General features: G+C 35.4%; 2 protein-coding genes across 2 annotated transcripts; both read left to right on the forward strand.

Annotated features, from left to right (window-relative positions):
• The first annotated feature begins 4,487 nt into the window (after window positions 1-4,487).
• LOC113053221 (uncharacterized) lies at window positions 4,488-8,031 on the forward strand. Its single transcript, XM_026218072.1, has 9 exons — window positions 4,488-4,832; window positions 5,695-5,730; window positions 5,831-6,076; window positions 6,332-6,427; window positions 6,546-6,863; window positions 7,013-7,105; window positions 7,226-7,291; window positions 7,374-7,402; window positions 7,523-8,031. The coding sequence occupies exons 1-9, from the start codon at window positions 4,766-4,768 to the stop codon at window positions 7,589-7,591; spliced, it is 1,020 nt and encodes a 339-aa protein (XP_026073857.1). The 5' UTR covers window positions 4,488-4,765; the 3' UTR covers window positions 7,592-8,031.
• Window positions 8,032-9,568: 1,537 nt separating this feature from the next.
• Window positions 9,569-12,528, forward strand: LOC113053223 (uncharacterized). The gene is made up of 8 exons (XM_026218075.1): window positions 9,569-9,669; window positions 10,454-10,489; window positions 10,613-10,858; window positions 11,109-11,189; window positions 11,581-11,898; window positions 12,048-12,140; window positions 12,247-12,275; window positions 12,428-12,528. Exons 1-8 carry the CDS (start codon window positions 9,603-9,605, stop codon window positions 12,503-12,505), a joined length of 948 nt encoding a protein of 315 aa, XP_026073860.1. The 5' UTR covers window positions 9,569-9,602; the 3' UTR covers window positions 12,506-12,528.
• The last annotated feature ends 3,220 nt before the right edge of the window (window positions 12,529-15,748 follow it).

Genomic DNA, 15,748 nt, shown 5'->3' on the forward strand with positions numbered 1-15,748 from the left:
GGATGTCTTTATGGACAAGGGATAATGCTCCTCGCTAACTCAAGGTTGCTCTGCTTTGTATTAACGTGTGTCTTTATTTAAACATGGTGGGGAGGATTTGAAATGCTTGACAAGGTCTGCTACGTATAACCACTGAGTGATGAAGAATCCAAATGCACATACATGATGTTATACGGGGAGGGGAAAGGCAGATGTTGACAGAATGGACAGCACATAGGCTTCAGATAATCCCATTTTATTAAAGTCCAGACCACATCATGTTGTAAAGACTTATTACGAGGAGCACCATGAGTTTGGTCAAGATGGGTAGACTCTTATCCAAAGTCTTACTTTCAACTACTGACAATGACAGCACCTTTCTACAAACCCGATTCCAAAAAAGTTGGGACACTGTACAAATTGTTAATAAAAACAGAATGCAATGATGTGGAGGTTTCAAATTTCTATATTTTATTCAGAATACAATATAGATGACATATCAAATGTTTAACCTGAGAAAATGTGTCATTTTGAGGGAAAAAGAAGTTGATTTAAAATTTCATGGCATCAACACATCTCAAAAATGTTTGGACATGGCCATGTTTATCACTGTGTGGCATCCCCTCTTATTTTTATAACAGTCTGCAAACGTCTGGGGACTGAGGAGACAAGTTGCTCAAGTTTAGGAATAGGAATGTTGTCCCATTATTGTCTAATACAGGCTTCTAGTTGCTCAACTGTCTTAGGTCTTTGTCACATCTTCCTCTTTATAATGTGCCAAATGTTTTCTATGGGTGAAATATCTTGACTGCAGGCTGGCCATTTCAGTACCCGGATCCTTCTCCTATGCAGCTATGATGTTGTAATTGATGCAGTATGTGGTCTGGCATTGTCATGTTGGAAAATGCAAGTTCTTCCCCGAAAGAGACAACGTCTGGATGGGAGCATGTGTTGTTCTAGAGCTTGGATATACCTTTCAGCATTGATGGTGCCTTTCCAGATGTGTAAGCTGCCCATGCCACACACTCATGCAACCCCATACCATCAGAGATGCAGGCTTCTGACCTGAGCGCTGATAACAACTTGGGTTTTCCTTGTCCTCTTTAGTCCGGATGACATGGCATCCCAGTTTTCCAAAAAAAAAAACTTCAAAATTTGATTCGTCTGATGACAGAACAGTTATCCACTTTGCCACTTTGCCACAGTCAGAAACTCCTTTCTGATATTGCTCCACTATTTTTCGCGGCAGCATTGGGGGAATTGGTGATCCTCTGCCCATCTTGACTTCTGAGAGACACTGCCAGTCTGAGAGGCTCTTTTTATACCCAATCATGTTGCCTGTTGACCTAATAAGTTGCAAATTGGTCCTCCAGCTGTTCCTTATATGTACATTTAACTTTTCCGGCCTCTTATTGCTACCTGTCCCAACTTTTTTGGAATGTGTAGCTTTCATGAAATCCAAAATGAGCCAATATTTGGCATGACATTTCAAAATGTCTCACTTTCAACATCTGATATGTTATCTATATTCTATTTTGAATAAAATATAAATTTCATGAGATTTTTAAATTATTAATTTGCTTTTTTACTTTGACTTTTTTAATTTGTACAGCTTCCCAACTTTTTTGGAATCGGGTTTGTAGTTAAGCAAAGCTTTTCTGCTCGGCTTAATCTCCTTGACTTTGAATTACTATGTTAAATTTCCTAAAATCGCTCTACTCTATCCATCACTCCAGACACTTTAGCAGTTTCTGCCACCCCCCCCCCCAACCCTCCACATACACACGCAGAAAATGAATAATACTTAGTGCAAACATGCAAGTAAGATAAGGCTTTGGTGAGTCTACATCTACTATTTTAAGCCATGGTAAACTGATGCTGAGCAACAGCCAGAAAGTACACAAATTAAGTGAATTCCTCTGTGGTCTAACCGATCTGTAAATGCCCTTGGATTACATAACCTGATGTATGTCAGATTCACATAATGTTACACATAATTCATAAAGCTGCACTTCAAGGAGTATGAAAATATCAATAAGTTAACAAACAAAGGATATAACTGATAGTAGTGCAAACAGGTATTACAATGGCAACATTTTTATGCAAGCTCACATTTTCTTTTAAAGATGCTGTTTAATCTGTGTCCTTCTGGATGCGGTCTTTCCTGTCCTCTAACAATGGCCACAAGCGTTGTCTTCCGTGTCTGGGCATTCAGTATGCTGAGGACGCGTTCGTAGATGGTTCATGCCCGCACTACATGTGTGATCATGGCAACGCTGCAATCGTGCCGATCCTTTCTTAAAGAGAAAGGAGCAGACCCACTTGTGCCCGCAAAATGGCGCGACTGGGAGGAATAGTCCGCGTCTCCCATCCAATTCCTGTAAACTGGCTTAGGGGCCGTTCACATATCGTGTCTTTACCACAGCATTTTGGTGTCCATATGGCTTGATTCCATACGGGTAATCCCATATGTATATTCTTCCACGGTAAGGTTTCCCTCTTGGTAAACCCATGTCATCTCTTGACAGACCTGCTCTGTCAGTCTCTTCAGGCAGCTGTTCCATCCCTACTCTATTGGAGGACCTGCCTCAGAGACCCATACCATGTAGTATTGCCCGCTGGGTCAGTCCATATCAGTATCTCCACATGTCACCTCCCTGGGATGTGGTCTCTGTGGTGAACTTTTTCCTAAGGCTTGCTTCCCCATTGTTCTGCCAAGCTGAAAGAACAAATAGGAAAGATCTGAAGCAATCTTTCCCTGAAGGTTGAAATCCCTTCCCAAAATTATTATATATTTTTTTGTGGATGGAATAGCAGCATGGCCTTCTCCAGCAGCGATGTACTCACCCTTTTGGTGCCCTTAGTTACCAAGATCAGTGAATTTGTGCTGGGGCTTTGGGAAGGTTACAACCTTAATCTAAGCATTGTGACACTCCAAAGCTTGTCAATAATTGCAGCGCCACAGGGTTGTGATGGTGTTCGAGTTGTTGCATTTTCAAAAGGACCCCCATATGTCATTCAATAACGGGAACGGAACGGAATGTTATTATAGGCTGAAATTACATTAAAAGCAATGAAATATATAACTGTACAGTGTATATCACTATCCAATATGCCACTGGTGGAAAATATTCACAGTGATATAACCCAAATTGCTTAATTAAAAAAAAAAAATAATATCAGTCTAATCAATAGGAATATATTGTTTAAGGAAGTACAGACTTTAAATCCATTAAAAATGGCATTCTTTTTTGCCCACTGAGCTAAATCCTGTTTAGACCAGCATGAATTTAGAAGCTGGCTAGATACTGGTGTAACTTGTGGACCAGCATAGACATGGTGTTCACCAACAACAATGCTGTTCAAACCTTGGTTTGCAAATTGATTAGATTTTTCAAATATTTACACTGAAGCTGCAGAGGGCAGCTATGGTAAGGGGCAATGTATTTCCTGACCAGCTGTCAATCACAACATGCACTGGCCCAGTTAACCAATCACAGCACATTTTGTTTTTCAGAAGGCGGGCCTTCATTTGATACAGGAACTATTCGAGCAGTTTATGCCAGACTGGGGAGAGAGGTGTTGTAATCATGTAAAATATGTGAAAAATATTGTGTTTTTCAAACAACCTAGTGTGAGAGAGCCTGTTCTACATCCCCAAACAAAATCAAGACTTTGAAAAAGAGCAAAATAGGACCTCTTTAATAATGGACCTCCTACAAACTTGGTGAGATTGTGACTTTATATCGCATTTTAGATCACAGTTTCATGTGCCTGAGATAGACCTCAAGATTGTTCAGTTTAGCAACCATTTCCTGCAATGGAAATTAACTAATCATGCAAACCAGTCATCTAAAAATAATATGTAGTTTGTAAACAAGTTATTAAAGTAATATTACATAAAATGCAGTTAGAGCTGTATAAGGAGAGACACTGCAAGTAAAAACACATTTTTTTCGTGCACCTGTCAATTTTTAGATTCTGGGCTTTTTGGCTTTTCTTAAATTTTTTTTGTTTTTTTGGTTTTTTGACTAATGGAAAGAAAACATCCAAAATACACTGTTTCTTTTATAGCACTTTACTATTTGTATCAACAGCTTTCAATTACAATACATATTTTTACAGGCTTTTTTTCAAAATAAGTTTCACTGAGCCATAAATCTCTACTTCAGGGGCACTTACACACAAGAATCTTTACACATTTATCTTTACACATTTGTCTATATTCTGATGGTTTTTAGAGAGGGATTCGTTCATATATAATTTTCTTGATTATATACAACATTTTATTCCCCCCAAAATTGTGAAACTATATTGTTTTCTGGCTGTTCAAAGTATTTTCTGAATTATGGAGTGACAAAAAAAACAAAAAAAAAACAAAAAAAAGATACCCAAAATTCCGTCTGTAAAAATATTTGACTTCAATATGTAAAAAATAATAATAATAAATAAATAAACAAGAATTTTGAAATTAACTTCATCCAGTGTTCAGATTTTTCTACTAGAAATGTATGCAGACGAGCACATGTCATTAAATAATGCCTCATTTGCATATTTAAACATAAATATTTTGAAAAGTTGTAATACATTTTTTTCCAATGATCAATGCAATCAACAAGCTTAGTATGTAAGGTGATAACAATTAGTACATTTTACCCGATACATGTATAAGTAAAATAACACACTCACACACACACACACACGTACACACGTTGTTGTCTGGCTAGCACTTCCTTGAAACTCTTCAGAGTGCATCACTTTATTTGAGGCACTGGAAAGAAGAATCATGCCACTTACACCTTTTACAATCTTTATTTTGATTTGTGGATTTTATTCCAGATTTCATGCCATCGGTGAGTCTCACTTTAACTACTGATCATATCAAAAAGAAAATTATTATTTTTAGATATTTTAATTATTTTCTATTTTGCAGCTTGTTGATTGACACAACATAAATTCTAAAATGAAAATAATAAATTATAGAATGATTTGAAAATGTTCAAGCCATTTGAAAACAATTTTAAAGAACAAAATAATACTTTATGTACAGTAATCTTTAGTTTTCATATCCACTGTTATTGAATTTAAATTAAATATCTATTTAAAAGTGGAAATGACTGTTTTATTCAAAACAATTGAACCTAAAAATGTCTACTGTGTGTCAGTGTGTGATTAACAACCACGACAGACAACCAGTTTTATTTATAAAGCATACAGTCTTAGCCTCTGTTTGTTCAAATATTTTGAATATTAATATTAATTAATCTATGGGGGAGAGAGCTTTCTCTGTTGCTGCACCTAGGTTATGGAAAGCGCTTCCCACTGCTGTTAGAGAGGCTCACACAATAGCCAGTTTTAAGAACTGTTGAAAACTCATCTTTTTAAAATTGCTTTTATGGACTGACAGAAATATTCTACTGTGTTGTACTGTAATGAGTATTTTATGATTTATACTTTTTACATTTTTTCTTGCATTTATTGTAGTTTTTGAATTTTATTTGTTCGTAGCGCTTTGAGTTCTAGAAAATCGCATTATAAATAAAATATATTATTATTATTATTATTATTATTATTATTATTATTATTATTATTATTATTATTATTAATTAAAATAAACTGTATTTGTGTCCTCAGCAAGGTTTTTTGTTTTTTTTCCTGCAGTGTTTGTTGTTTGTAATTGTTGTAATTGTAATTGTTTTTCATTTTACACGGCAGATTCACCAATTCAAACCACTCAGATTCAGAATGAAGGTTGGTTGAATTTCCCTACAGCAACAATATAAAAAAAAAAAAAAATTATAATGTAAAAAAAGATATTTGCAGTTTCTCAAACTCTTTTCTAATATTCTAGTTCTCAGAGTTGTGCGTGGATCTGACGTGTCTTTGCGATGTGACGTTCCTCTCCTGTCTAATTCCTCCACTTTACACTGGGAGAAAGATGGAGAACAAACACCCAACAGCACTCTGATGTACAACACCTCTGCCTACATCATCTTACACACCGTTGATGAACGCAGTGAAGGGAAATATTACTGTAGATTGATGCAAGATGGAAGCGTACGAACTGTTAGGATTCACACACTTAATGTTACTCCATGTAAGTACATTTTTACATTGTTATTATTACATTACATCTGTATTTATGCCTGTTAAATGCCTAAATAATAATGATCTATAACATTTTCCATTAAGAAGACTGTAGATTAAATGTGTAGAAGTCATTGAAAATAAAGAAAAATAATGTTTAGGCCTAAAGACGTTGCTTTTCACAAATATGTTTTCAAATGACCCATGCTACTAACTGAGATAGATCTACTACTGAAAGTCACCAAGTTACCATATTGTTTTCCAGATTCAGATGGAAAAAGTCAAAGTCAAACCATTTCCATTCAAAGCCCCAGTCATAGCTCCAGTAATACCAATGTATCACTGATCTGCAAGTCTGCAAGTAAGTACTGGAAGTCGACCTGGGAGACAAATTCTAACACACTGATTGAAATGTTACATTTTTCATGTGTTCATTGCATTTGAAAAGTAATTCATGTTATTGTTGATCTCCGTCTCAGCGGAGTCTCCTGATGGTGTGTTGAGGATTCAGTCAGTGGATCTTACCTGTGAAGTTTCTGAAGTAAATGATTCAGTGACGCTGGTCTGGCTCAGGATGGAGGGGAACAGAGGAGTGCTGGTCAAACAGCAAACTATGACTGAGAAAAACACCATGTTACGTCTCACAGTGAATCTATCCAACTCTAAAACAGACCCGCTGCACTGGCAGTGTGCAGTTTTTACTAAGAATACACTCAGAGCTCTGGTCCCTATAACAATCAATTGTACCTCATCAAATACAACTGCTCCAACAGAAAGCTCAGCTGTAACAAACGAAGGTAACATTTTCATCCATTAATTAACTGTATTTTCATCTTAACTCAAAATGAAATTGTGTGCTCAAGATGTACAATGTAAATGTTCTAGCTCATCCTCAAGATGTATTTAACAATTTTAATTTATTAATAAAGTCTTCCTTTCCTTTCAGTAATCCAAAAAGTGTTTTGCTGTGTTTTGACTCTATCTATTGGGATGTTGCTTGGAGCTCTATTCAATTACTGCTACAGGAAACGAAAGTCAGGTACAAAAACAATCAAATAATCAGTCATTCATCAATTGAACAAAAATTAGCACATGATGGGACATAACTTTCTTTCTTTCTTTCTTTCTGTAACTCTTGCTGTGTTTGCCATCATTTCAGTGCACTCTGGCCCTCAGGAATCTGAACCAGTCTATATGAATATCAACCATATGGGACATGAAAGAGGTATTTAAATCAACAAAATATTTTGTCCAAAAACTGTGTCCAAAATTTCAACATAATCTCATAATTATCTTTGTGTCTGCAGGAAAAGGAAGCATGAATAAAAGAGAGGAGGTGAGTGCAGTACAGTCCAAAATAGTAAATATGCGTATAATGTATTTATTTTACATTTAAGTAATGATGTTAATTTATTGTGCTGCCAATTGGAATTATCACTTTACCCTTGTCTTTCAGACACCGGATACATCAGACAGTTTGACCTACGCAACCATTGTTTTCAACAAGTCCAGGTTTCAGACTTAAAATATAACTCCAGTCTATAATGAAACCCTAAGACACAATTTCATATATTTATTATTATTTTATATAATATTTTTATATATGAACTGCAAACCAATATCTCACAGAGAAAGAATAAACATTTTCATTATTAAACATTGTCTGGTCACAAAAGATATAATCTGAGAATGCATTTCGAGATTCTCAGACCTACAGTAACTGCGTTCATTAAACCACCAGCTCAAATATTAATCCTACTGACTGAAACTGGATAATTGCATCCTTTTATTAATGTTGTTTTAACCACATTTGTAAAAGCATCAATAGGCAGCCAAATATTATCATGATTTTGCATTTGTTATATTATAGGTTCCTTCATATATGTGCATGCATGCTGTTGAAATGGCCATTTGATGGCACTGTTTGAAAAAAATTCTTGAATAATAATAATAAAGTGTAAGTACTAAAAAGGATAATGCAGTTACATTCTCTTCTCTCTCACTTTCTCTGTCTGTCACTTTCATCCTCTTGGAATCCACCCAGAACATGCTGCTTCATTGTACTTCAATCTAAAACACAAAAGTGTGGAAAAAAGTAGTTTGAATAGGATGTCTTTATGGACAAGGGATAATGCTCCTCGCTAACTCAAGGTTGCTCTGCTTTGTTTAAATGTTTTTTTTTTTTTGTATTTAAACATGGTGGGGAGGATTTTAAATGCTTGACAAGGTCTGCTAAGTATAACCACTGAGTGATGAAGAATCCAAATGCACATACATGATGTTATACGGGGAGGAGAAAGGCAGATGTTGACAGAAAGGGCTGCATATAAGGAAACAAAATAACCACATCTTTGTCCCTGTTATGTAGGCTTCAAATAATCCCATTTTATTAAAGTCCTGACCACATCATGATGTAAAGACTTATTACGAGGAGCACCATGAGTTTGGTCAAGATGGGTAGACTCTTATCTAAAGTCTTACTTTCAACTACTGACAATCACAGCACCTTTCTAGTTAAGCAAAGCTCATGCTCAACATAATCTCCCTGACTTGAAATTAATATTTTCAATATCCTAAATCACTTTACTCTATCCATAACTACAGACACTTCAGCTGTTTCTGCCCATCCCCCCCCCCCCCAACAGACACATGCAGATAAGTAATAATCTGTGCTGTCTTCTCTTTTAACTGTATATTTGTAACAACTTGATAGTTTTTATTAACAAGCACTCACCCTCTTGTGCCCATATTCTTGACTTGGGCCACTGCCCCTCAAAATGTCTGTGCACGGCCCTGTAGGAACATAATATTTTGCTTAAGGAATTGCAGAATTTTTAATCCATTAAAAATGGCATTCTTTTTTGCCAACTGAGCTAAATCCAGTTTAGACCAGCATTAGTTTAGAAGCTGGCTAGATACTGGTGTAACTTGTGGACCAGCATAGACATGGTGTTCATCAACAACAATGCTGTTCAAACCTTGGTTTTCAAATTGATTTGATTTATGAAAATATACACCGAAGCTGCAGAGGGCAGCTATGGTAAGGGGCATGACATTTCCGAGCAGGTGCCAAGTGCTGTCAGTCACAACACACACTGGCCTAGTTAACCAATCACAGCACATTTTGTTTTTCAGAAGGCGGGCCTTCATTTGATACAGGATTCGAGCCATTTATGCCAGGTTGTACAAACTTGGTGAGATTGTGACTTCATATCACATTTTAGATCACAGTTTCATGTGCCTGAGATAGACCTCAAAATTGTTCAGTTTAGCAACCATTTTAGCAACCATTTCCTGAACTGGAAAGGAATTTTTGTCTAAAAATAATATGTAGTTTATAAACATTGTATTAATGCAACATTACATTAAATGGGCTTAGAGCTGTTTAAACCAAAACATATGCAACTGAAAGAACACACACACACACACACACACACACACACACACACACACGTACACACGTTGTTGTCTGGCTAGCACTTCCTCTAAACTCTTCAGAGTGCATCACTTTATCTGAGGCACTTGAAAGAAGAATCATGCCACTTACACCTTTTACAATCTTTATTTTGATGTGTGGATTTTATTCCAGATTTCATGCCACCGGTGAGTCTCACTTTAACTACTGATCATATCAAAAAGACAAATATTCTTTCTAGATATTTTTATTCTTCCCTGTTTTGCAGCTTTTTGATCGACACAACATAAATTCTAAAATGAACATAATAAAATAATGATTTGATAATATTCAAGAATTTGTAAATATTTTTAAAGAAATAAAAAATGTATCTACAAAATTAAATATCTATTTAAAATATATATAACTGAAAATATATAACTGTTTTACTCAAAAAAGTTTAACCTAAACATGTTTACTGTACAACCACGACAGACAACCAGTTTTATTTATAAAGCACACAGTCTTAGCCTCTGTTTGTTCAAATATTTTGAATATTAATATTAATTAATCTATGGGGGAGAGAGCTTTCTCTGTTGCTGCACCTAGGTTATGGAAAGCGCTTGCCACTGCTGTTAGAGAGGCTCACACAATAGCCAGTTTTAAGAACTGTTGAAAACTCATCTTTTTAAAATTGCTTTTATGGACTGACAGAAATATTCTACTGTGTTGTACTGTAATGAGTATTTTATTATTTATACTTTTTACTTTGTATTGCATTTATTGTAGTTTTTTTAATTTAATTAGTTTGTAGCGCTTTGGGTTCTAGAAAAGCGCACTAAAAATAAAATGTATTATTATTATTATTATTATTATTATTATTAATTAAAATAAACTGTATTTGTGTCCTCAGCAAGGTTTTTTGTTTTTTTCCTGCAGTGTTTGTTGTTTGTAATTGTTGTAATTGTAATTGTTTTTCATTTTACATGGCAGATTCACCAATTCAAACCACTCAGATTCAGAATGAAGGTTGGTTGATTTTCCATACAGCAACAATGTTTAAAAATATATATGAAAAAAGTATATAAAAAAAAAAAAGATTGTAAAAATAAAGATATTTGCAGTTTCTCAAACTCTTTTCTAATATTCTAGTTCTCAGAGTTGTGCGTGGATCTGATGTGTCTTTGCGATGTGACGTTCCTCTCCGGTCTAATTCCTCCACTTTGCACTGGGAGAAAGATGGAGAACAAACACCCAACAGCACTCTGATGTACAACACCTCTGCCTACATCATCTTACACACCGTTGATAAACGCAGTGAAGGGAAATATTACTGTAGATTGATGCAAGATGGAATCGTACAAACTGTTAAGAATCACACACTTAATGTTACTCCATGTAAGTACATTTTTACATTGTTATTACTACGATCTGTATTTATGCCTGTTAAATGCCTAAATAATAATGATGTATAACATTTTCCATTAAGAAAACTGTAGGTTGAATGTGCAAAAGTCATTGAAAATAAAGAAAATAATGTTTAGGCCTAAAGACGTTGCTTTTCACAAATATGTTTTCAAATGATCCATGCCACTAACTGAGATAGATCTACTACTGAAAGTCACCAAGTTACCATATTGTTTTCCAGATTCAGATGGAAAAAGTCAAAGTCAAAGCTCCAGTCAAAGCTCCAGTAATAGCGATGTATCACTGATCTGCAAGTCTGCAAGTAAGTACTGGAAGTGGACATGGGAGTCAAAATCTAACACACTGATTGATCTGATAGCTGTTGAAAATGGAGGAGAAGTTCAAATAAAAGGACCAATTAAACCAGGAAGAGGTTCTTCAGAAAACATACAATAGTCAAGCTTTTATCTTTCACATCTTACCTATGAACTTCAATTATAGTGGAACATACAGGTGTATTACTGAAACAACAAACTATGCAATAACAATACTACGCACAATCAGATGTTTGTGAAATAGATAAATTATAGTAAATACATTGATTTTTCACTTAAATTTGATCATAAGACGTTTAAAACAGGAAATGTTGTATTTTTTTATGTGTTCACTGCATTTAAAAAGTCATTCATGTTATTTGTTGATGTCCATCTCAGTGGAGTCTCCTGATGGTGTGTTGAGGATTCAGTCAGTGGATCTTACCTGTGAAGTTTCTGAAGTAACTGATTCAGTGACGCTGGTCTGGCTCAGGATGGAGGGGAACAGAGGAGTGCTGGTCAAACAGCAAAATATGACTGAGAAAAACACCATGTTACGTCTCACAGTGAATCTATCCAACTCTAAAACAGACCCGCTGCACTGGCAGTGTGCAGTTTTTACTGAGAATACACTCAGAGCTCTGATCCCTATAACAATCAATTGTACCTCATCAAATACAACTGCTCCAACAGAAAGCTCAACTGTAACAAACAAAGGTAACATTTTCATCCCTTAATTTACTGTATTTTCACCTTAACTCAGAATGAAATTGTGTGCTCAAGATGTACAATGTAAATGTTCTAGCTCATCCTCAAGATGTATTTAACAATTTTAATTTATTAATAAAGCCTTCCTTTCCTTTCAGTAATCCAAAAAGTGTTTTTCTGTGTTTTGACTCTATCTACTGGGATGTTGCTTGGAGCTCTATTGAATTACTGCTACAGGAAACGAAAGTCAGGTACAAAAACAATCAAATAATCAGTCATTCATCAATTAAACATCTTTAAAAATGAGCACATGATGGAACATTCAGCATAATCTCATAATTATCTTTATGTCTGCAGGAAAAGGAAGCATGAATAAAAGAGAGGAGGTGAGTGCAGTACAGTTCAAAACAGGAAATATGCATATAATGGATATATTTTACAATTAAGTAATGATGTTAATTTATGGTGCTGCCAATTGGAATTGTCACTTTCCCCCAAAATGTATTTATATTTTTTTGCTATTTACCTTTTCTTTCAGACACCGGATACATCAGACAGTTTGACCTACACGACCATTGTTTACAACCAATTCAATTCAATTCAATTCAATCTATAATGAAAACCTGAGAAAGACACAATTTCATTTCATAATTGTTTTATTTTTATAAATGAACCTCAAACCAATATCTCACAGAGAAAGTATAAACATTTTCTTTATTAAAAAGCAGATGGCGCTGTCTGGTCACAAAAGATATAATCTGGGAATGCATTTCGAGATTCTCAGACCTCACTGCATTCATTAAACCACCAGCACAAATATTAATCCTACTGACTGAAACTGAATAATTGCATCCTGTTATTAATGTTGTGTTAATCACATTTGTAAAAGCATTAACTATGCAGCCAAATATTATCATGATTTTGCATTTGTTATATTATAGGTGCCTTCATATATGTGCATGCATACTGTTGAAATGGCCATTTGATGGCACTGTTTGAAAACATTCTTGAATAATGATAATAAATTGTAAGTACTAAAAACGATAATGCAGTTACATCCTCTTCTCTCTCACTTTCTCTGTCTGTCACTTTCATCCTCCTGGAATCCACCCAGAACATGCTGCTTCATTGTACTTCAATCTAAAACACAAAAGTGTGGAAAAAAAGTAGTTTGAATAGGATGTCTTTATGGACAAGGGATAATGCTCCTAGCTAACTCAAGGTTGCTCTGCTTTGTATTAACGTGTGTCTTTATTTAAACATGGTGGGGAGGATTTAGGTCTGCTAAGTATAACCACTGAGTGATGAAGAATCCAAATGCACATACATGATGTTATACGGGGAGGAGAAAGGCAGATGTTGACAGAAAGGGCTGCATATAAGGAAACAAAATAACCACAACTTTGTCCCCGAAATGTAGGCTTCAAATAATCCCATTTTATTAAAGTCCTGACCACATCATGCTGTAAAGACTTATTACGAGGAGCATCATGAGTTTGGTCAAGATGGGTAGACTCTTATCTAAAGTCTTACTTTCAACTACTGACAATCACAGCACCTTTCTAGTTAAGCAAAGCTTTTCTGCTCAACATAATCTCCTCAACTTTAAATTAATATATTCAATATCCTAAATCACTTTACTCTATCCATCATTCGAGACACTTCAGCTGTTTCTGATCCCCCCTTGATTTGATCCATGGTAAACTACACACCATCACCTGTCCTAGCAAAAACAGACTCTTTCTTTAATGCTGAGCAACAGCCAGAAAGTACACAAATTAAGTGAATTCCTCTGTGGTCCAACCATCCTGTAAATGCCCTGAAATTATATAACCTGCTGTATGTCAGATTCACACAATTTTACACATAATTCATAAAGCAGCACTTCAATGAGTAGGAAATTAGCAATAAGTTAACAAACAAAGGATATAACTGATAGCTGTAGTACAGACAGATAGTACAGTGGCTCAATATGGTTATGGATGAAGAATAACATGCAAATTTCAGAATTTAGATAGTGAGGATGAATGCAATAATAATATCCTTAATGTAACCCTTAATACACTTTTCACTTTGAGTTATATAGTGGGTTCAATACATCTCCTGATGTGACACTTATAAAAAAGAAATGAAATATATATCTGCACTGTGTACTTCTGTCTGTTCTCAGGGTTTCTCACATGCAGATACATTTCTAGGGCATGAATCTAGAGTATGTTGGAGAAAATGTGTCCTTGTGAATCTATTATTCTTTTGTAATTAAACAAGAGCCCTGTTGCTAAACAGCTATTGTTGCAGAACACAAGCTTTTATTGTCGTAGCATCACTAATATGCTAATTAATGAGTGCAAAGAGAGTGGAAAACCAGTATGAATAGAGAAAACCAAACCTGATCTACGAGTTTAATCAGATGCGTTGCAGCATTTTATTAGTGTAAATAATGCCATGCAGCATTTCAGCAGTTTTATGGCCACATAATATTCACACGCTGGCTGTTTAAGTACAGATATAAAATAGTGAGTTTCAGGGGAGAAAAAAACAACGTTTGAACATGCAGAAAAGTGTAGCTCGCTGGCTGACAGTGAGAGAGTGAATGAGAGCACAGGGGATGCTGGGATACTGGGACTCAAGGCTGATGCGTTATGATGGACATGTCGCTGACACAGTCTGCCCCCACTGAAAGGGGACTTCCAGGAACAGCACACTCCCTTTGGGAAAGAAAGGGTGAGATCCTCCTGATAGTACATTCAGCTTCACTTCCTATAAGATGGAAAGGTGGACTGAAATTGTCCTAGACTGCATCCGAAATCAAATACTTCATTACTATATAGTAGGAAAAACACTATGTGAAAAGAGTAGTGTGTATTAATTAAAACAGTAGCTGAAAAGTTCCTGGATAAGCTACTGTTTCCAGCAAAGTGCGCATCTAATGGACACTTTACTGTTCCATGAGGCCACGGGAGAAGATTGGTAGGTCACGTGACAGTGACAATGACAACATGACGAATGCACTGTGTCCAGATTAAAATCCTACTACACACTTTCATATTATGTAGAAAATATGGACCCACTCTATATTAAGTACTTACATTTTAATTAATAATTTAGTACAATGTACGTATTGTGTACATACATGTTTTTACATTGTACTTATATTTAAAAAAAAAAAAAAAAAAACGACATGTAATGACATCTATATTTAATTTCTGTAATTACATTTATAATTACACTATTGACCCATACTTTACACCTTAACCGACCCTTAAACTTACCCATACCTCCAACCCTCTCCCTAACCTTACCCCTATCCCACTTCAATAGCAGCAAAATTGTTTTACAATACAATATGAACACAATAAGTGCATTGTACTTATTTTTTTTATGGAAGTACATAGTAGTTAAGGCCATCTAATATAAAGTGGGACCGAAAATACTTTTTATCTATTGTGAAATATTAACATGTTCAAAAGAAGTACCAACTCCAAGAGTACGTGTCTTTGGATGCAGCCCTAGTGAAATAATTTCTGGGATTCCACCATCAAAATGTTAAACAAGGGATGGTAGTTTCACAGCAGAACTAAAGGGCATGTTTGCTCTAATGTTACTGAACATGGAAAGGTCAAAGAGGCTATTGTGACATTTCATTAGCAGTTCTGATGTCAGAATTCAGGATTTTAGGAACTGAGGTGGATCCCAGTGAAACTGCGCATTTAGACCAGGGGCAGATTGCATAAAAGACCAGCGGCCGATTGCATATAAGGTTTAGACTAGTCTTACAAGATAATCATCAAATTATTATTATTGTTTAAATTTCAGTTACACAAGAAAAAAAAATAGATTATTCTAAGTTGCATCCAAA

This window comes from Carassius auratus, chromosome 34 (genome assembly GCF_003368295.1).
Source record: "Carassius auratus strain Wakin chromosome 34, ASM336829v1, whole genome shotgun sequence".
Taxonomy (NCBI): domain Eukaryota; kingdom Metazoa; phylum Chordata; class Actinopteri; order Cypriniformes; family Cyprinidae; genus Carassius; species Carassius auratus.